General features: G+C 35.2%; 2 protein-coding genes across 8 annotated transcripts in view; one reads left to right on the forward strand and one right to left on the reverse strand.

Annotated features, from left to right (window-relative positions):
- pdm3 (pou domain motif 3) overlaps positions 1-7,740 on the forward strand; it is a 363,061-nt gene extending 355,321 nt beyond the window's left edge. For all 3 annotated transcript variants that reach the window (XM_067771133.1, XM_067771132.1, XM_067771134.1), the window contains 3 exons: positions 835-918; positions 1,032-1,180; positions 1,294-7,740. In XM_067771133.1, the coding sequence (XP_067627234.1) occupies positions 835-918; positions 1,032-1,180; positions 1,294-1,418 (358 nt within the window). In that variant the 3' untranslated portion in view covers positions 1,419-7,740. The remainder of the gene's footprint in view (positions 1-834; positions 919-1,031; positions 1,181-1,293) is intronic.
- Positions 7,741-15,571: 7,831 nt separating this feature from the next.
- Positions 15,572-23,439, reverse strand: part of LOC137246264 (UNC93-like protein) — a 109,691-nt gene continuing 101,823 nt past the window's right edge. For all 5 annotated transcript variants that reach the window (XM_067777369.1, XM_067777366.1, XM_067777367.1 and 2 more), the window contains 7 exons: positions 19,446-19,546; positions 19,196-19,387; positions 18,879-19,119; positions 16,468-16,627; positions 16,136-16,403; positions 15,894-16,056; positions 15,572-15,752 (listed from right to left, as the gene is read on the reverse strand). In XM_067777369.1, coding sequence (XP_067633470.1) covers positions 15,686-15,752; positions 15,894-16,056; positions 16,136-16,403; positions 16,468-16,627; positions 18,879-19,119; positions 19,196-19,387; positions 19,446-19,546 — 1,192 coding nt within the window. In that variant the 3' untranslated portion in view covers positions 15,572-15,685. The remainder of the gene's footprint in view (positions 15,753-15,893; positions 16,057-16,135; positions 16,404-16,467; positions 16,628-18,878; positions 19,120-19,195; positions 19,388-19,445; positions 19,547-23,439) is intronic.

Below are 23,439 nucleotides of genomic sequence, written 5' to 3' on the forward strand. Positions count from 1 at the left end.
ACTGAAGTTAAATTCAAACTCCAGTTAAACTACAGAGCAGTTTTTCAGTAACAGTTTAAGGCCGCCTTTGAGGTAGGTTTTATCTTGAACGGCAAGAATGCATTTCCATTATTCACTTAACTTGTAGATATGGAAACAACTGAATTTTGTTTATATAACAAACATGAAACTGACACTGTCTTTTTTTATTAAAAATGTTAATTTTGTTTAAACAATTTTGCTTATATTAGAGAGGAGTCATGTATTTTGCTATGCAGAACGAAGGTAAATATTTCAAAGTTTTACTGCAAAGAAGAAATATTGAAATCGATTCATTCGTTCGATTTTATTGCTGTGTGAACAAAAATTGTATGATTTTTCACTGCATTTCGGCAATTTGCCATGTCGCTATAAAATATTCCTTCAAATTATATTAAAAATGCCCATCTCACATAGATAAGTTTTCAAATGCAAAAAAACCATTTTAAAATCGCAGCAATCTGTTTGAAGTGATGGGCTTACAATGATACCTAATGACTTTGTTTTACAAGTTTTATATAGATGTCCTAATTGTTTAGAACGCTATGATATGATGATGAACGCTAGTTGAGAAACTGCTTATAAAAATCATAGCAAAAAAGAACGCATATAAATGACAGGTTAACTTAAGTTTAACCCTAGCAGATCGGACGCTTAAGCTCAGCTGAAAGTTCAGTTAAAGTTGACTGAAAAACAGCATAATAGGTTTAAGCTTAGTTTTACAGACAAACTGAGTTAAACTTGTACTGAAAAACAGGGCCCAAGAACACTATTTTTTCAAATAAGTCATTATAATGAAATTTACTTTCCCCACAGGTTCGAAAAATTGGATATAACGCCAAAGAGCGCACAAAAAATAAAACCAGTCCTTGAACGTTGGATGAAAGAAGCTGAAGAGAGGTGAGAGTATGGAAAAAGTTCCACACGACGAAAATCTCATATTTGAACCTAATTTTGACTAACACGCGTTTACTTTTCTTTCCTTTTTACGAAATTTAAATATGCTCAAATAGTCACTGGAATCGTTATAAATCTGGACAAAATCATTTAACTGATTATATTGGCGTAGAGCCTTCAAAGAAACGCAAGCGACGCACTTCATTTACGCCACAAGCCCTGGAGCTTTTGAATGCGCATTTTGAGCGCAATACACATCCATCGGGTGAGTGGTAAAATCGAAAATGAAGCTTTTTGAGCATTTGTGTGCATGGCAAGTGAAATTATTATATGCATTTTTTTCTCTCCCTCCCTCTGGCACTCTCTTGGCTGACTTAGGTACCGAAATTACCGGTTTGGCACACCAATTAGGCTATGAACGTGAGGTGATACGCATTTGGTTTTGTAATAAGCGTCAGGCGCTCAAAAATACGGTGCGCATGATGTCAAAAGGAATGGTATAAGATACAATGAATGGCTGGCATAAGCCAATGACTTAGCAAGCAGAGACTCTCACGGACTGGACAGTTCCAGCTTTCTAACCTAACCAACAGAGACATGTAAAATAAAATTCTGGTGTCTAAATTGAAATGGATTAATACTATAAATTGTAAATAGTGTAGAAAATAAATTTAGTTTTTAAAGGTTTCGTTAGAAAGTATGCAAAACAAAGTAATGCAAAAGATTTTATAAACAAAACAAATGCGTTGGTTTTTGCTGTTGAGTGGACAAAGTAGAAATGTGGGTAAAACAACCAAAAGCAACAACACAAAAAGACTTGTGCGCAAAGTACACATAGAAAAAAAATTTATGTTAAAATAAATGTTGGAGGTCGTCTTGTAAAATTTTAAGGAATCGAACATTTGTACAGCTTATCCATTATGATTTCATTTCATTCCTCAAAAAAGTAGACTTAAAACAGCAACGGAGTAAAGACCCGCATATTATGCATAAAAAGTGATAACTTACTCAGACCAGGGTTTCGTTGAAAAGGATGGTTTATTTGTTTTTGCTTGACATATATAAAACCCACTTCTTATTCAGAGACTCGTATTTAAACAAAAGCTCGCTTTTTATGCCCATTTCCATCATTCATTACTGGGGCTGTACTTCTATTCGCGTAAGTTGAAGGACTGTTTAATCATTTTTTCTGTAACTTTATTAGCAGATATTTTTAAAGGCTGAAGCTACTTACTTTGCAAGACTAAAATTGTTTGGGCTACAAACCTGTATACTTAAAAAAATGCCTAGTAAATATGTCGAAATTTTCGTAAAATTTTTTTCCAAAATGTGCTTGAGATTGGGGTGCATAGTTTTCATTACTAAAATTTCGTTGAAATCTTTTGTGAAATTATTGAAAATTTATTGAAAAAGAACATAATTTTTCTTTTTTCCGAAATGATCACATGTTCAAACGGAAATTTCGTTAATGGTTTCTACACAAAATTGCGGAGAACCCTAAAAGTCAATTGGGCCTATGACAACTTTAAGTGCCCAATTTACCTTATGACGAATTCAAATGGCCATAGCGTAAATTGGCTTTTGTACCTTTTGGGGTGGTCATAAGGTTAACTGACCTTATATCCGTTGACCTTACATATGACATCCCAGCATTAAATTATTGCATTGTAATCGGGCATTGATACGTGTGCTAAGTTTCAGTTAAACTTTGCTTAATCCTATGTTACGCCACCATTAAGTTATTGTATTGTCATCGGTCCTTGATGCATGTGAATAATTTCAATTAAACTCATGGCCATTTTAAGTAGTAATAAGAAAAATTGACCTTATGTCCTTTGATCTTATGCCACCCCACCATCAAATCATTACATTCTCACAGATCTTTGAAACGCGCGCAAAGTTGCAATTAACGTTATGGCCATTCTAAATAAGGTCAGTTGAACTTATGCCCGTTAACCTTATGCAACCTCACTATCAAATAATTCTGATGAAAATGCAATCAGTCCTTGATACGTGGGTGAAGTTTCAAATTGATCAAACTTCTGGAAGCTGTCGAATATTATATACATACACACATACATACAACCCAAGCTAACAAAAGCTAAGTAAAAAGAAAATAATTCATGTTTCCCGCATCAAACTTTGTCTGCTCAATTATGAAAACGTAAATTTAAATATTTAAAAAGCGAAGTAAGATCCATAGAACAATAGCTCATCCCTAGCAAACTCCAAAAAAACTTAGGTTATTATTATCAATTTTTGTTTGTAAGTTTGTAAATACAATAAAAACTCCAAGCACGGCAAAATACAATACTCTTATGATTAGCAATTGTTTTCTATAGCTGCATAAATATGCATTAATATGTATTTACATATAAGTTAGGAGTAAACTATGAATATTTTTGTGCATATAACAATGCATAAATAAGTAAAAATATATATACTTAGAACACTTTTTACATGTATATACAAAAGTTTATATTTATACATAAAATATAAAATTTCCTGTTTTCTTCATACATTCTCACAATACGAAGTCATGGAAAAATCTTAAAAATATAGCCATAAAAATATAGTTAAATATGTATGTAGTAATACATAAATATGCTGAGAATTGCATAGATCAGCTTGTATTTATATGAATTGTGAGCGTATAAAAATTGTGATAGCCACAATAGAAAATCTAAGACAACAAAAAATGTCTACTTTAGTATGTAGAACTAAATGTAAATAAGGAAAATTGGAAAAAAAAAATTGTATGTATGATGCAACAGTTAATATTTGTTAGTGTAGCAGTTTAGGCAAGTTTTTAATTAAATGAAAATATTAAAAAAAAATATCTTCTACTTTTGGAAATTTTCGTTTTACACAAATTTTTTTATATTTTTTTTTTTTTTGATAACTAACATTAAAAAATAAGCGCAAAATCATTATTAAGCGTCGTATGAGCCATCATTACATTGTAAATTATGTGTCATACATGGTTTTTTATTTTTAGTTATATTTTTACAATACATATAATTTTTTTGTATAAATGTATTAAGTGTAATTATATTTAAGTGAATATTAGCAAACAATTTATTTAGACTAACTAAGAATTGTATACAAATGACATATTTAGATTTAAGTAAAAATATGGTAGTAGTATATAAAATCATGAATAAAATGTAAGCTGTATTGATAATGTAATTTATGGAGAAAGCGTTAAATACAAGTTTGTTTAAAAAATTTTAGTTTTTTAAATCAATTTTAATAAATTTTTTATGTACTATTCTAGAAAATTTTATTCAATGAATTGTTTATTTTTTGTAATTTAAACAATGCGACTATATTGTGATGAATTCTTGGCTTTTTCTATTATTTCTATCTGATTTTCATATGTGTATATTGTAACAAATTTAGTGCAATTCCGCTTATTTGCAACCTTCTACTTACGTTCTTATCGCTAAACTGTTCAATAAATAACTATAATATTCAATAATGCAAAAAGGCCTTTATTAAAGTACTTCACAATTACACTTCTACTTCTCGACAGATAGCGTGCTTAAATCAAACTGAATGGTCTTGCCTCAGCTTATACTGCTTTTATACTGTTCGGTTTCCTCGTTGACATGTTTCTATGCGTTTCTATTTATATAATTTACTAGTTAGTTACCAGCTATAAAATTACCAGCTATAAACTATGTTTATAGCTTCTCATATGCGCGTGTATATGTGAGGGATACTTACACAAATGATAGCCTACTTTTGTGAGCATCTCAGATAAGATATATGCATGTGTTTGTGCGCTTCTCTCCGCTGCGTGCACGTACATATGTGTATACATAATGATTGATTTGGTTATGTGCATACAAGTCACTTATTATTATCGGCTTAGTGATGATATAGTATCCCTTAGTGTTGCTAATATTCGTCACAATATTATCGATTCGCTCGTTGAACTATCAATTACATATATGCTCAAATATGCCGTATAATGAAATGCTCCTTATTAATCAGAATAATAGTCATAATTCAAGGAACTTGCGTACATTACTTTCAACGCGATAAAACTGATTGATAGTCCATTGGATTGCGCCGTTTTTATACCACTTAATTTGCTCGTCATTATTTCTCTCAAACCTCCTCTAACAGTTCCATCTCGTTCTTCAATGCCTCATATTCGCTGTAGCTATATACATGTGTGTATATCGTGTCGTCTTAAACTGGTTGTAGCTGTTCTTATTTCGTTCGCTTACATTATAGTTGTTGCTGTGCAGTATTTATTTACTAGTGGCATAGTGATGTGTTGAGCTTGCTTTTATTCGCCTCAATATCTGATAGGATTTACACGTATGATGAGAGAATCGGTTCACCTCAAGGAGCCCGTAAAAAATGTTGTTTTCTTTTATGCTTGGCAATGGAGATTTTGATATTATATACAACTTTCAATGAGCGCTCTCAGGGTAAAAAATTTTTGTTGATACATTGCAAACATGTTTCCGTCAATTAAGTTTTATGAAGGGGTAGTTGAGCTAACGGTCAAACGAAATAACTATTCTTAAATTATTTTTTACACTTCACTACTTTAAAATGTCAAAGAGCTGCCAGAGAAACGAATAAACACGTCCTGCTCAGTAGTTTCATATATAATTCCAACCATTGAGTGAATCGTAATTACTTCAACGATGTGTCAAAAAGTTATCACTCAACGACGGCTCAACATTTGTGTTTCCTGAAAGCGCCCAAAGGCTAACGCAATGAAATAAAAACATCTGGGTTCGATACCTAACCTTACCTAACATTTTCAAGCTTTTTCTAAGAGTTAAGAATCTTCTTGCCCAGGCGTGGTGGAAGCGTGTTTACCAACAATTCGGTGTTGTAGGTTCAAGGCCCGGGAAATGCAACATTAAAATCTTTAGTGCAACTGTTTTCAATTAGAGAAAATTTTTCTAAGCGAGGTCGCAGTGGTTCGGCATATATACAGTCTACTTCTGCCATGAAATGCTTCTCAGCGATAATTTATCTGCCTGCAGGTACCATTCGGGGTCGGCCTAAACCATAAAGCATAAAATTGGAAATTAGCTAGACTTGAATTGGAAGACAACCTCAGCCAAAACCTCCTACGAGCTATTCTTCGCCAAATTGTTATTATCTTCATATACTCAGTTGGAGCTATACGACCGGCAATTTTATGGCCAAATTCAAATTTCATTTTCATTGCTACGCGTTTCGATGCATTCGCATCTTCCTCAGTGAGTCTAGTTTTAATTAAAAAAAAAAACAATTCAACATTTTTTTACAAACACTTAAAAAAAAATTATTATTAGTTAAAATGTGCATTGCTGTTAACGTGTTTCTTTCTTTTTTAAACAAAAGCTCGACGCCCTGAAAAATGCGCTGGGGAGAAAAATATCCTCACTTTATTTCTTCTTTCTCTCTTGCAACTTCAGTAGAACTATCCCCCTCCATAACGCTCCACCACCCCCACGTCCATTGTATCATGTATCTGAAAAGCCGTAGCATTAGGACATGTTACCACGATATATTTTTGCTTGGAATAAAATATAAAGCAATTCAAAATGGAGTTACCTTGCAAGAGGATGCCATAATCTTTAATATGGCAAGAGCTTTGGTAGACTCCATATCATATCAAAATAAGACCATGTGAGTGAAACACCCGATTACAAGCTAATTTGATGTATTTAGGTTGGTAATATGGAGCCGGTAGTTGGGCCATTGATCAAGCAATTATATCCGTGTTTGACACCGTAAGCTTGAGTCTTCCATTGCCAGGTACTCATTTTAAGGTATATTGAATATTGAATAACCCCCACGCCTATTCCCACTCACAGTTGAGGAGCTTACCGGCTCCTGAATTCTATACGAGATATGGCAGTTATCTTGAAAAATTCCTTTTCTTCTAATCTTATTAAAAAAAAAAGGATTATTGTAAGCTTAAGTTCACACCGAACCCACGGTCTTACAAACGAAGAAACCGATAAAATAACAACACAATTTTTTTCTTCTTTCTCTCTGTACTTTCCCTTTAGTTTCAACCCCTATTTTCCAGCTTTATTTTTTCTAATAAGTTCGACAAATCAGATTTCTTTAACGCTACAGCAGCAACAACAAATAAAATTAATAAAACGAATAAATGGCTTTGACGGAGTCGGTGAAGATGTTCGCAAATTGTAGATAAAACGAGTATCATCACGTGTAGTCGAATATCCCAGGGTTAATTTATTTCTGATTAACAAAATGTGTGGATCTGTATAACCCTATAAATTAGGCTGCGGGCCGATGTTTAGGTACTGAAGGTTTAAGGTCACAATAATGTGATCATAATTAATAACTTTTATACGACATCTGCACATCATGGTGCCACTCTCTCAATATTATATATTGTTTTTTCTTTTGCTTAAGTTACAATTAATGCTTGTTTATAAAAAATCTAAAAACAAATTAAAACACTAAAAAACTTAGCATAGTAAAAGTAGTTGTAAAGATTATTTAAAAAAGAAAAACAGACTAAAGCCAAGCGATCTATTTATAACTAAGCAATGAAAAAAACTTATATCTATTATTAAATAATTAAATGTAATTTAGACAAACGAAACGAAAAAAAAAAAAAACAAATAAAAAATAAGTTATACGTTTATGATAATTATTTATATGATATGTAGGTATGTGGTTATGTTATATTGTGCATAGCTATGTTAAAATAATTATAAAGAACAACCCAACCAATTGTATACTACAAATATTATGGTATAAATAACTGAACATATAATGCGTGTGTATGCGTGAAATTATTTAAATGGATTGTAATAAATTAAATAAATACAAAATAAAAAAAATCAAGAATATAATAAAATAAAGAGTTTTATTAAAAACTACCGTCCCCTGCGGAAATTTGTCGGCACTATATTTGGAAAGTAGACATTCCTTCCCACTATCACTCTCTATATCATAAAATAGACTATAATTTTCCTATTTTATCTTCCATTTCTCCTTTTTATTCCTGTCATTTCCTTATTCCCTTTATCTTCACCCTATTCTAATTCTGAATCTCCCTCTCACTCACAAGACTATTCCCACTTCCACTACCACTCGCATTCTCACTCCCAATCCCTAATACCATTACCATTCCCACTCTTACTCCGTCTTTTACTCTCTACTTCTCCCGTCTTAATTTTTTGCTTCATTCACATTCTCACTCCTGCTCCAATTTCACGGCCTCGACCCTTTCCATCCAAATAACCTCATATATGGAATCTATATACCGAATATATATTATACTTCCTTCAAATAATTACGGAGATATCGCTAATTAATGCCCCTATTACCGTTTACAACTCAACTCTGCTTGTGTTGAAATTTCGCAATTTGGTATTACCGATTACAACTCAACCTGTCAAAAAAAATGTCGGTTGAGTTGTCTAGTCTAACAACTTTTTGTGGCATTACCGTTTACAACCTTGTGTTGGTGTAGTTGTCAAAAACGTCAAAATCTTACAACTGATTACTAGCAGTTGTCTCATACAATTTTGCAGATGTTTTGAAAAAATGTTAAGTTTTAGAAGACGGTTCACCACCTAATTTTTAACAAAAATGTTCAAAGTTGGTATCAAAAGATACGTTTCGACCTCCGATTTAAGAATCCGAAAACAAAAATTAAAAATAAAATTTAATTAAAAATTAAATTTTTGTCATATTTGGGTTAATATTTTCATATGGTTGTATTTTACCAGATTTTTTGTACACACTAATGCAGAAAGGAGTTGGACCCACCCAGGGTTATTTTTACAAATCGCGGCCAAATGCCGCCAACACAGAAGGATCTTCTGTGCAAAAAAAGCTGTGGATAGGGCCTCATATTTCGGACCCTCTCTGGGCCATTTTGTGGCGTTTTGTAAATATTTTTCGACGGAAATTAAATTTTTAATTTCCGCTTTCGAAACCTAAAAACGGAGATCGAAACGCGTCTGTTGGTACCAACTTTGATAAAAGTTAGATGGTGCATGGGCTCATAAAACGTTACAAAAAAAAACAAAAAATTTAAAGCCGGTAGTTAAACCTTTTTTAATCAAACAATAATCGACAATTTTGTACACATTTATAGAAAAAACAACGTTTACACGAATGATTGCATTGAATAACTTTTTGAATTTATGGAGCGACATTCCGAAGTTGGACGAGGCTGGCCGCAGTTCGGATGCAGCCAAAATGGGTGGAATTATGCGAACGTGAGTCCCATTGATACTAATCACTACTCCTTGGAATCCTGTTTTAGAGTAAAATACAATTTTTGCTGTTTGGGTTTTAATCCACTTCGCACAAATATGCTCCTCAATAATATCTAAAACCAGTCCAACACCAAAATCATTTCCACAGCATTTTTGATAGCTGCCGTCAGCAATAAATTGTGTTTAGTAATGAGCAAAATGTTTCCTTTCAAATCTCCAAAATAACATCATTTGAAGCTCATCTTTTGTCACTTAAACATTTTCTTACTTGGTGCTTGGTAGTTCCAAGGGATTGTAATGATCACGCGAATGTTTTCCGTATTCGCGACATGTTAATCACCAACAATTTCGCCATTATAAAATAGATTTCATATCATATAATATCGTGTAATAACAAAATCATTTTTGCAAATGCTTATATTTTCGCCACAAATTGATCAGCTGTTCATTTATCTGTCAAATCATCACTTTCTTAGGTTGGCAGCACCAATTCAACTTCAACTGAAATAAGTTGTAATTCGTAATACCAAACAGGAGTTGAGTTGTCTGAAAGTTGAGTTGTTTTAATTACAACCCAACTAAGTTGAGTTGTATACCGTAATAGGCCCTTAACACTTTTGTTCTACTCCCACTGTCACTCCTACTCCCACATCCACTGCCTCTACCTCTCCCACCTAAAATACTCAATATAAAGAATCTATTTATAGAGTCTACTTATAATTCTACCAAATATTGCATACCCCTTCCAATAATTACGGAGACATAGCAAATTTAAATACTTGTTTCACTCGCACTCGCATTGCCCTCGCACTTCCACCATCTACCTCTTCTACCTGAATAACTTGATAAATAGATTTTATATATCGAACATTGTATACCCCCTTTAGATAACAAAGTTGATATAGAGAGTTGAAATTTTTGTTTCACTTATATTCCGATCTTAACCCTCACTCCCACTTTCACTCCTTCTACCACTCTCACCTAAATAACCTCATGTACGGAATAAATACATATACCAAAGCAAATATAGCGAGTTTAAAATTTTTGTTTGACTCCCACTCGTACCTATCCCCACTTTCACTCTTGCTCCTACTATTAATTTCATTTCTATTCCCTCCACTTATCCCATTTTATTTGCTTGTTATTTGGAATTTTTATACCACATATTAGATAGCAGCTTCAAATAATACGGAGATAAAACGAATTTTTATATTTGCTAATAGGGGCTGACACCGCTCATGTTTACAAAATTCTCTATATATAGACAGAAGAAAAGCGAGTAACCACGTGAACCCAACCCGAAAGCTTTGTGAAGCACACGCACACACATATATCGATTTTTATTTTAAAGATGAAGCCTTTAAGGTCAGTAATTCGGTCTAAATTTCCTTTACGCCCATACTAAAATACGCAGAGCAGGCGATTATAAAGCTCTCAGGCCCACCAGAATATAACGTGCTTTAATTATTTTTAATTTATATACTTAATTTTTTTTATTGCTTAAAAGAACTGGTGGCTCCACTTTGGAGAACATTTTTATTTTCAACTCCATTTCATTTCAATATCCAATGTGGCCCATCAACTAGAGAAATGTGCTGGAAATAGAATTGAAAATTTGTTCAAGCCGTAAGCCCTAAGGCTGAAGATGCTGGATATCAACTTAAGACCTGTATATTTATCGAAGACTGGGCACACATATTTGCTCGATGTTAGTTCGGATGCTTCTGCTCTGTAAAAATAAATAGTTTTTATTAGTAGCTTAAAGTTGATCCCCATATTCGGTTTAAGGTGGCAACGCTCATGCTATAGGTTTAAGATTTGGCTATATAGTGCATTCGGAGTCACTACTAGTTCGGCATCTGTATCTTTTACTTGCTTCCAGCTGGCGAATTTAACATGGAGATGTCCTAGGCGGTGGAAATTGTACCCGCTGCATCACGTTTTCTCTAGTTCCGAACTAGTTAAATATTCCCACTTTAGAACTAGTTGTTTATCGGCGCTTTTTCTGTAGTTCGCAACTAGTTAAAAAATTGATAGAATAGACTTAGTTCTCTTATTGATACTATTTTGATAGTTCCGAACTAGAGTAAAAATTTACAGTTCAGATCTTGTTCTTTTGTTGGTACTATTTCGATGGTTCCGAACTAGACCGAAATTAAAAATGTTGCACCTAGTACGATTTTATCCCCCCTCTAGATAGTTCCGAACCAAAGATTGGCATAACACCCTAAAACTCAGTTTTCATTAGTAGTTTTCACATTCACTATAGGGTTTTACTGTCACTAAGTTTTTAGTTAAAAATAGTGCGAAAAGTTTCACTACCACTAAAAAGAAAAAAAGAACATACTTATATCATTTATATTGGTATGTATTATAAATATGCAAGTAATATGCTAATATAAACTGTTCCTGATAAGAGTCCTAGTATTATTTAGTATTGTTATTGAAAATGCAAGGTTTTAAGTGACAGTGAAATTTTTCAGTGATAACTCACAGTGAATTTCAGTTACAGTTCTAAAGTGCCCAGCTCTGTTCCTAACAACTATTTAAATTTTTCCATTCGAAATATTTCGTTTTAAGATAGTTCTGATCAAGACAAAAAATTTTACAGATTTTTGTTGTTACCTTTTCCACGCAATATATAAAAAATACCCATTTCGACTTTCCATGCAACAAACAATTTCCAATTTAGACTCAAGACAGAGTAAGAGTGCGAAGCTGTGAACATTATTTCTTATAGAAATTCTTAAAAGTTGCCAAGGTGCCAACAACGTTTTAGTTTCTAAAAAATTTATGAAAACAAGAATCTAGGTTCTTAAAAATATTCGAACAGTTTTAGATTATTGTACGTTTATAATTCGAATTTCGCTATTTGAATACTTAATTAAATTAAATTATGTAGTATGTACAAAATATTTCTTCTTTGTTGAATCTTTGTTAATTTGATCGATTAGGTTAGGTTAGGTTAGAGTGGCCATCGGTGCGAGCACCAGTGCACTTAGACCCAAAAAGGTCCCATTGTTATACCACGTGGATCTCTCCCCTACTCAAACCAACAGCTCGATACAGCAAACGTCAGGAGTTTCTTAGGTTCCAACCTAGCCAGATCACAAAGATCGTGAAAGAAGGGAGATCCCAGAGATTTCTACCTTTGGTGCCAAAGCGCGGGACAATCGCACAGAAAGGTTAAGGTTCCTATGCCAGACAGTTTTGAGCGCCACCCCGCCGAAGTCGAAGCGGACAAATCTATGATCCGAAGAAGAGTGGTCATCAAGTACCGTCCAATTTTTTACCATAGATTCCCCGCTGCCCGAGATCAGGTTAACGTCCAGAACCTCCTGTCTGCTCTTAGTGACAAACGTGGGCACCGAACCCTATTCAAAATCTTAAAGTTATGATAAATAACCAAATCAAAGAGTGGCTCACCCCTCTCTTTCGGGTTTCCACAGCCCCAAGCCTCGTGGTGCGCGTTGGCATCTCCCGCTAGTAGCAGTGGCCCCTTTGCATCCCGAGCTATTTTACAGACTAGCTCCTTTGGAGCTGTCTCCTCATGAGGAAAGTAAAAGGACGTCGGTGTAACATCCGTACCACCGACCGTCAACGTCAAAGTTGTAGCATCTTCGTCGTTAAACTGGGGGAGAAAAATAAAATTTATTTCAGATCTTACTAATTTATTTCAGATCTTACCAAGATGCAAGCTCTCGGTTTCCCATGTGTGGCACCACTCACCACTGTTTCTGTGAAAAAGGGCGGAATCAGTTGAAGCCATGCTCAGTTTTTGTACACAGTCGACCGCCTTTATATCCTTACTAAAATCAGTTCAGGTACTTGTCTGAGCTCACTTTGTATTTGTATAAAAAATAGCCGAAATCCGACTATGACCACGCCCACTTTTTCGATTTCGAAAATGCCATAATTCTGTACCAAATACGAAAAAAAGATGATACATGCTAATGGGATTGGTTTGTTGACGCAAAATATAACTTTAGAAAAAAACTTTGTAAAATGGGTGTGAGGTGTCACATATTAAGTAGAAGAATGAAAAAGTTCTGCAGAGCGAAATCAAAAACCCTTGGAATCAATGCAGGAATACTGTTCGTGGTATTACATATATAAATAAATTAGCGGTACCCGACAGATGATGTTCTGGGTCATCCTGGTCCACATTTTGGTCGATAGCTCGATAACGCCTTCACATATACAACTACCGCCACTCGCTTTTAAAACCCTCATTAATACATTTAAGTTGATACCCATATCGTACAAACACATTATAGAGTCACCCCTGGTCCAGCTTTATGGCGATATCTGGAAAAGGCGTCCACCTATAGAACTAAGGCCCAGTCCCTTTTAAAATACTCATTATCACTTTTCGTTTGATACCCATATTGTGCAAACAAATTCTAGAGTCACCCCTGGTCCACCTTTATGGCGATATCCCTAAATGGCGTCCACCTATAGAACTATGTCCCACTATTAAAATACTCTTTAATACCTTCAATTTTATACACATGTCATAAAAATACATTCCAGGGTTACCCTAGGTTCATTTTCCTACACGGTGATTTTCCCTTATTTTGTCTCCAAAGCTCTCAGCTGAGTATGTAATGTTCGGTTACACCCGAACTTAGCTTTCCTCACTTGTTTTATATAGAGATGATCTATTCAATGAGAGCGGAACCATAGCCAGATCTCCTCAGATAGATGACATCATTAGCTATACATCTCTCATTATTACCAGATTCGACTTTCTGTAATATTCTTAAAGTGTTAGCTTTTTCGTGACCTCGATGGCTGAAGGAGAGAGCAATATTACTCCTTGCGCGCATAGGAACGCGCCACCATGGACTTGTTGCCCTGCTACCTGAGCATTGTAAATTGCGGAACTAGTTTTGCAGTAGTAAGAAGGGTAGCACTTTATTGGATGTCACCGCAGATGAAGACACTAATGCCCCTCCACCTATTCTCCTCAACGTAGCCCATAGCATTAATTACTGCCTATATTTCAGCCTCGTTGACAGAATCATACTAATCAATAGCAAAATGTGATACTCGTCAACATTGTCTTCAACAAACATTCCTATATCTGACCAGAAGAAGCTTTTGAGTTATCTGCATAGATTCGGCAATGTATGTGGCGAAGCTCCGCATTGGTATTTAGCCAATATCATATATAACAAAACTTAATCACAAACGCATAACTTACAATTGCGCTGATCAAAAAGGTTTAGAGGCAATAGATCATTTTAAGAGACAGACTACACGTTTTTGCAGTTTAATACATATGTGGGTTATACGGTAGTGTCAGTGATGCCAAATTATCTATATCAAAAAAACGACTACTATTAAATTATTATTCGAGCAATTGAAATTCGTTTTCGAATAAACGAGCTTTTGTAAATTCTGTATGAGTCTGCATGTAAGAAAGCTCAGTTAAGCTCACACACGCGTGTAATGGATTGCTCATTTCGGGCAAATGTGAATTTTGACTAGTTTCCATTGTTTTACGAAGATCTCAAGGGCAACTCTGGCGTAGTATCATCGACGTGTAAATATATTGGCGGTTCGCGTATGTAGCTGGATACAAGAAATATGGAACAATGCTTAGTAATTTGGTTTCGGCAGAAACTTGGAATCAATATTCAAAGCATTACTTCTCGTAAGCGTTTAAGGGAAGAATTTGGCTAATTTTTTACCTTTTATTTCTGTTTTTTCTGACCCCAAAAAACTTTGATGTTGGAGATTATCTATTGAAAGGTATCTTTAATTAAGAAGCGCAGTTTTGGCCACGCTTTAAATTGGGCTTAATATCTGGTCTAGGGAATTGAAGGAATCTTAGCGTCCCATCACTCTAGATCTATAGTTTTTTGGGTAACATGGTTCGAAATGAGCTCAAGGCCAGAACAAAAATTTTTGGTAATGATTATTGTTTTTTTTTTTCAATTTTTCTATAATTGAAAAATTGTATTTTGTTTTTGGAATAGTATGAAGAAAATTTTTCAAACAACCTGTCATAGCTGCGCAGATAGATCCATTTCGAACGGTGCTAAGCCTTCATCATCAGTATGCTTTAGGCACGCTGCGCAAACCATTTACTTATACAGCGGTGGTTTGTTTGACTGACAAATTGCTACTTCTATTCCTCTTTACCAACTATGTATATTTAGTCAGCGTTGCGCCATCTGTTGCAAGATACTGATAATGTTGGATTTGTTTATTGTCAATCACTTTGTTTGACATTCCCAAGGGCTCATGATTTATTAACAATTGTCTTTGTTTTTATCGGCCTATTGATAAATGATTCAAGGTTCCATTCGAGCTCAAGGCCAGACCAATAATTTTTTTCTAATGATAATTATTGTTATTTTTTAATTTTTCTATTTCTCAGCCATAATGTCCAATTGATAATGGAAAATTTGGAGAAACTATTATTTTTATTTTAAATACTCTCTACTTTATTTATAGTTTACTAATCTCGTTTGCTTATCACTGTAAGAAATAAAAAAATCCAAATACTAAAAATAAGTAAATGCAAATGCTTATCAATCACTTAGCATCAGCTCCAAAGCCTTTTGTTTCTTTCGAAGACGATACTCCGTAATGCCATAACTATAAAAAAGAAATAAAATAGAAAAAATTGTTAACATAAGAAAGAGGTGTTTTTAAACCAAACTATATTTACAAATATCTTCTTTCATTTCATATCTTTTTATTATTACTAGTACTATTTCATTTTTTTTCTTGACTCACCCTATACTACCAACGGACAATACAAACAGCAATATTAACAACTTGGTTGATGTGCATAACTGTGAGCTGATTATATAACCAATAACAGAGCCAGTTGATTCCCATAAACGGAAATTACTGTACCCAGCTATGAGATGGTTCGGAAAGAGAATACCATAAAAAGCTGTAAAACGGTAAATTCAATACAACGGTAAAGCAAAGACAACAACCAAATAATTAAAAGCTTTCGTTAATATACTCACCATTCACAACGACCAACCAAACACCATCGCAAATACCCCAAATTGCCGCAAAAGCACAATACATCACATAATCACCTTCACGCGCCTCATACATAAACATATAGATGAAAAGTGATGCATTGATGAGCGCACATGCGATAAACAAAGTAATGCGCCCCAATTTTTCCACCAACGCTCCAGCAATACCAGCGGCAATGGCATTTGCGACGCCAAAGCAAATCATGGCGAAACCAATTTTCGATATGCCCCAACCGCAAGCCACAAAGGACTGTAAAAGATGAAATTAAAAAAGTCTATTAAAAATTATTTATTATTTTCAGGGACTAACTCACGCGCGTATAATCCACAGCGAGAAAGGCTTCCTCTAAACCAATAAACATTGTTATCGGAAGAATGAGCAGTTGACGGCGCTTGCGCAACATATTTACGGTGACCATGAGTAAACGAAAGCCGGAGATGCCATCGCCAGAGTCGCTACGATGTACGCCATAGCTGCGAGAAAGTAGACGAAAAAAAAGAAACCCATTTATGTACATGGAACTTTTCGATTTAAAACCATTTTCATGTTCTTCAGTTATTATATTAGCGATGGACTGCGACCTTTATTTTGCTTTGTCGTTTTTGACTCTTCTGCCTTTTCTGTATTTGGAGGCATTTAATGTATTTAAGTACCTATTTAGCTTTTTTGCTAAACATCACTTATATGTGAGAGTCTCTAACTTGCCAGAGCGATGCATTCGCAGAAAATCTGAGCCAGCTCAAAAAATTACAGATTTGTGCATCCTTTATTTTGGACTTGGCCGCCGTATTGCATTGGTAGCGAGCTCCGCCTATCATGCCGAAGATCCTGGGTTCATGCCCCGGACAAATCAACATAAAAATTTTAGAAACTAGTTTTCTCCATTAGATTAAATTTGTTTCTAAACAGCGTCGCATTAGCAAGCATTCTGGGTGTATTTCTGCCATAAAAAGCTTCTCAGTGAAAACCCATCTGCCTTGCAGATGCCGTCCAGGGTCGGGATAGAACATGTAGGTCCCGTCCCTCCAATTTGTTAGAAAACTTAAGAGGAACACGAAGCAAATAGGACGATAACCCCGGACTAAAATCTCTTCGGGTGGTACATTTATTTATTTATAGATTTAACTTACTTAGGTGATGTCGTAGACTGTAGTATGCCGTATAGTAGTAGTGAGCGTTTGTAGGTCCTCTCTACTTAGATTAGTTGTCACCCATTTTTCCGTCATCAAATTTGTTTATATCCGTGAACTAAACATAAATGGTCAATAAATGGATTCCCTGTTTCCGAAAGATTCATATCGGCAATGACACCTCAATGGAATATTTTTTTAGCTCAGAAATATTTTAAAGAAGAAAAGGGAAGGGAGGTACTTCATCGCACTTGTTTTGCCAACGCAAACTAGTCAATGCAGGTTGCTTAATTTGGGTACTACTGTTCTTTGCGTGGTGCTCGGCTATGAAACTAAGGAAGCATAGGCGACTATTGGCTTCACAACAATACTAAATGTCATGTGCATCATTTCGGTAGATACCCACTATGTTTCGCCATAGAGTCGAAAGCTCTTGTTGCTTTGTTTAAGGTAGCATCTAGATGGACAACCTATGTGAAGTTTCTGTCCAGTTGAACCACTGGATAATTTTCTTCCATTGAAAATCGGATTTTAGTGCCAACCATGCATCTTTGGATTCTGGTTTGGATAGTTCTCTTCTCCGGGTAAAACGCACCAGAACAGTACTTTTGTATCACTCCAACTTTCTATAGTATTCAGGTTTGTTGCATGCGATTGGGTATTGTTTTGTCGTACACCCCTGACACAATTATGTGTTAAATCCACAAGAAGAGAGGGAGTAGAAGGCATGCCCCTAGATCCGATTTAATCTATGGTTCCTCCAAACTCCAGACTAACTTTTCTTCTCTTTAGTATGGATAGAACCCAGCGAATTAGCATCGGACTCATATTATTGTCAACCATAGCTTGCTTCGTAGCTTGGTATCTTTGTGGATTTTCCTGATTGATAAACAAGACTGATAGGAGAGTGTGTATAAGTTGACCCCCCTAATGTACTGATCCAAAATTTTAAACATACTCTTTAGAAGAAACGAATTGAGGTTAATTGGACGATACGAAGAGGGCAGTTTACGGGGTTTCCCTGGCTTTCGTATAATTACTACATTGATCGGGGTATGCCTGCTTAGAAAAGAGGCGATCAGTAGAGATGCCTTATATAATTTGGATAAGGTTAGTGTTATATGTTTTATTGCATGCTTTAGCAGACAGAGATAGAACCCAAATCATTCTGGTGTCTGAATTGAGTTGAGAATAGCCAAAGCAAATTGAATTCGCTTGGCAGTTAATTCTAAGTAAGAGTTTAGATATCTCTTCCGACTGCATAGTGTAGCTCTCATCGTTTTTTTAGAGTGTCAATTAAATTTGCGGAATCTTTAGGGAGTGTTTTTTGTTTTTTTGATTCGCACTTTTGGAGCTCCTAACCATCTTTGATTAGTCAATGATCTCTAAGTTATCGAAATTCACATTTAAGTACAAGGATAAGTCCAATAGATTTTTGCGATTTGTCTGGGGGTTGGTTTATACAAAAATGTGAAATGATACTATCTGAAGGATTGCTATCCTACATCTAAATTCTAACTTAACTAGAGATAATGAAAACGGCCCTTTAAGTTTAAGTAGGGGTATAATGGAATGAGCTTAAAATTAAACTTACCGTTTCAGCGAACTAACACCGAAGATCATGAGTATAACAGCAGTTGCCATGCATACAAGAAAGATCGATGTAAGAAGCTGAATTTTAGCTGGCTCGGGTGGTAGTAAATTCGGGTTGGCCTCCGCGCCAATGCCAGGACAGAAACGCGCACCACATAATTCGCCCACGCGGCTTACTGAGGGTGGTGGTGTGATAAGCGCCTTGAGTGTGACGTTTACTTCCGATGATGTGAAGGATAGTACTGAAAAGAAAACAAGTAGGAAAATTTAAGTATGGAATTTTCTTTTTCCAATTTTTAATGCATTTTCAACGCTTACCTGAGGAAGATATTAAATTCCCCCACACTTGCGCCATTTGATAGAAAATGAAGAATAGTCCAAAGAATTTTACAGTATTCACATCCTTACGTGACTGATTACCGTGCACTTGTGTCAATGCTTCTGCGACTGTGGAGAGGTAAGTACATTTGGCACACCATAGCGGGCCACCACCGAAGCCGACCATTAAACCTTTGAAAATGATGTGAAAATTTTAATCTCAGAAGAAAAATATATACAAAATATCTACCAGCTGGTATTAACGTTTCAAAGCGTGGATAGAACTGTGCAGCCATAAAGGGCATATATGCGAAGAAAGCCAACGCCATAGTGAGATGACAACCAAACAATCTAGAAAGAAAGGTTAAATGGAAAAAATTAAAAGAAAAATAAAGTATCAAGCTATAAACGTCAAATGCGCTGAAAGCAACGAATTTATTAATATCCCTATAATCATTTATATCAGCTGATTTAATTTCAAATGATACTCCATCGAGAAGTTGAGGAGATTACATAAGGTTAACGGTCATAATGCCAATAGTCTTTATGACAACTTCAAGTGGCCACAATGTCAATATGAAATGGCACAAGTTCGAATTTCAAATGGCTACAATGTCAACGATATTGACATTATTACCATACCGCTTTTCCGAAGAGATCAAGAGTTCAATTTTTTCGGATCTACAGGTGTTAAAATATTAATATATATTGAATTAACAATAACTTTTTATAAGTACGAATCGATGGAGGATGCGCTAAACATTTCAGATAATAAATCAAAGGAAACGCGCGTTTTGGAATTCGACTACACAAATCCTCCCCAAGAAATAGTATGCCCCAATCCTTTCGTATATTTATGTAGTTTTCATTTTAGCGAAATATTGTTTTAGGAAAAACTACGATGAATATATATTTGAAACAAAATAGAAATTTCGGACTACATATTTGAGAAGAGCTCTATCTGTGTTATATTGCAAATATTTGATAGCAACGAATTATTGTTGCATTATCGGCTTATTATCGATAGCGAAATTATTATCGAGTTAGGGGTTTGCTATCGGCTTGTTATCGCTGGGACATCTGCTGCTTATTGCTTACTTATCGGCTTGCTATTAACTGAATGTGTGGTCAATGTTATATTGAAGTTGAGCAGTAGATAATACCTTAATCGATCACTTTTCTATAGCAAAATGATAAGCTTTCGATAACAAATCACAAACGTTTCGATATAATAGTCGTTAAACGTCGATAACAAGACGGTCATTCTATGATAGCAAAAAGATATTTTTCGAAAAAAAAAATCCATAATGTTTTCGATAGCAAATCGATATTTTCTCAACAACAAATCAATATTTCTTCAAAAATAAATTGGAAAAACTTTCAATAACGAATCGATAACTATGCACCTACTCATCGATAACAAATTAATAACAAATAGATATTTTTCCAAAAAGAGTCGTTACATTTTCGATAAATTTCGATAAGCACTCGATAAACTTTCAATTACTAATCAACAATTTTCTAATAAACTTTCGATAGCAATTCTGTAACTTGTCGGGATAATGCCGGTAAATTCTTGCTGTCTAAATCGTAACTCTCCGATAAAAAATAGATATTTTTCCGAAAAAACAGAAGAATTTTTTCGATAGCAAATGAGTATTTTCTTCGAAAACAAATAAATATTTCTTCGATAAAAAAACGATAAATTTTCAATAACTACGCAACTGCTCACTGACAGCAAATTGATATTTTTTCGAAAAAAATCGTTTCTTTTTTCAATAAAAAGCGATACATCTTAGATCGATATTTTTTCCATCGCGAATGGGCTACTTTTCGATTACTTTACTACAGCGCAACGATAGCTAAGTTTATAACATCTCGATGACTCGTCTAAGCCTTGTCGATAATATGCCGAAAACAAAAAGATAAAAACTGGATGAAAAACCGATAACTCGTCGAAAAGAAATTAATAATATGCCCACGACTTCTTATAACTCGTCGAGAGCAGCTGTTATCGACCATAAACAAATCGGTAAAACGTCCATCGGTTTTAGCTGCCTTTCTTTTCCTTTTCATTTCTTCCACCATCTCCACACATTACGTCTATACTGAGACTACATTCACATTCTATAGAACAGCATACCACTACCACGCCTACACTACCAAACACTTCATCAAATATTTATTCCCCCATACCGTGCGCCAAGATGTTTTCACATAAAAATATTATTTGTATCAAAACTGCGCGAGGTTAAGTTAAACTGGCCGGTCAATAAAGACTCCATACGGGCTGAATGTGTACATAATGTCACCAGAATTTTTTTGACGCCCAAACAGAAAAACCCCAAACGCGAACACATAAGGTGCTCAACCATTTCTTTGTGCGGTTCACATCTGCTGTAACTGACGCGACCTAACTTATAAGCACGTCCAGTTGGCATGCCCATCGTAAGTCTTAATCCTTCTCTTTTTAGAGATGTAAGCATCTTATTGTGTCCAACGTCGTAGGATTTATACATGACCTTAGAGGTTTTGCAGCCCTGCGCTTCTGTCTACGCCCTTCCTTCATGATGGATTATTTGCAATTCCTTCTCCATTTAATACTTCGCAAGCGGATTGGGACGTCTACCATCGATTCATCGAGTGCTGAACCCTCCTTTGTAAATTCAACGGACTTTTCATTACCTTCTACCCGTTTATGACCGGGTATCCAATATATATGTATGGCCAGGGCTGAGCGAACTCAACCCAATGATTTTTTGCATTCCACGACATTTTCTGATGAAGTATTGTGTAAAATTCTATCCATGATTGCATAACAATCAATGTATATACTGCCGCCACCGCAGCTAAAGCACGCTTCATCCGAAATTTCTGCTGATTTATTCACGGCTACGATATTTCTCTGAGAGACACCACTCAGCCTGTAAGATCTACTTATTTCTGGATCGATACAGTTAAAAGCAGACTCGACCCCTGTCGTTAATTTGAACTATAGGCATACACGTGTCTGGTATGTTCTACCATATTCGCACTCTTGCGCAAACCCTAAGGCTCTATTGTGGCCCAAGATCCCTTCTGAAGCTTAGGCACGGAAATATGTACTCCATTCATATGGCATGTACTTAAGCTGATCCGCAGCCTTAAGCCTTGTTGCGTTATCTTTTTGGCGACTTAATTTGTAGGCAGGATGTGCAGAATGGCATGCAATGCTGCTGTCGCGCTCCCAATATGCTAGCCATTGATAATATGCATGCCCTCTTAAAAACCGTACGAACATTTATAACTAAAATTTTGTTTTACTTTTAAATTCTTTTGGCAATATTTATTTAGCGCGACATCTGGGCAGACGTGGTGACGGCTGTTTCGATTATACACCTTGTAAATCTCTTCAGAGCCTTTTTTTCTGGAGTAGGATTTGAATCAGCACTCCTGCGATGCTCGGTTTGTTGACAAACATTCTCGCCCAACGCCACGTGACGTCCTGCCGAATTGCAATTTTATCACAGTTGTCTTCTTTTTGCATATATTTATACATCCGTATCAACAAACTTGTATCTTTGTATGTAGCGAAAGTTATGCATTTCTTGATGGCTTTCGTTCTTTGTGAACTGATATGTTTGTATTGTACTAGTTTTAGAAACGACAACATACATTTAATTATACTCAGTTGAGTAGAGCTCACAGAGTATATTAAGTTTGATTGGATAACGGTTGGTTTTACAGGTATAAAGGAATCGAGATAGATATAAACTTCCATATATCAAAATCATCAGGCTCGAAAATAAATTTGATTGAGCCATGTCCGTCCGTCCGTCCGTTAACACGATAACTTGAGTAACTTTTGAGGTATCTTGATGAAGTTTGGTATGTAGGTTCCTGAGCACTCATCTCAGATCGCTATTTAAAATGAACAATATCGGACTATAACCACGCCCACCACGCCACGAAAATTGCGATAATTCATTACCAAAGACAGATAAAGCGATGAAACTTGGTAGGTGTGTTGAACTTATGACGCAGAATAGAAAATTAGTAAAATCTTGGACAATGGGTGTGGCACCGCCCACTTCTAAAAGAAGGTAATTTAAAATTTTTGTAAGCTGTAATTTGGCAGTCGTTGAAGATATCATGATGAAATTTGGCAGGAACGTTACCCTTATTACTATATGTACGCTTAATAAAAATTAGCAAAATCGGAGAAGGACCACGCCCACTTAAAAAAAAATTTTTTTTTAAGTAAA

The sequence above is a fragment of the Eurosta solidaginis genome, chromosome 3 (assembly GCF_040869045.1).
Source record: "Eurosta solidaginis isolate ZX-2024a chromosome 3, ASM4086904v1, whole genome shotgun sequence".
Classification (NCBI taxonomy): Eukaryota; Metazoa; Arthropoda; class Insecta; order Diptera; family Tephritidae; genus Eurosta; species Eurosta solidaginis.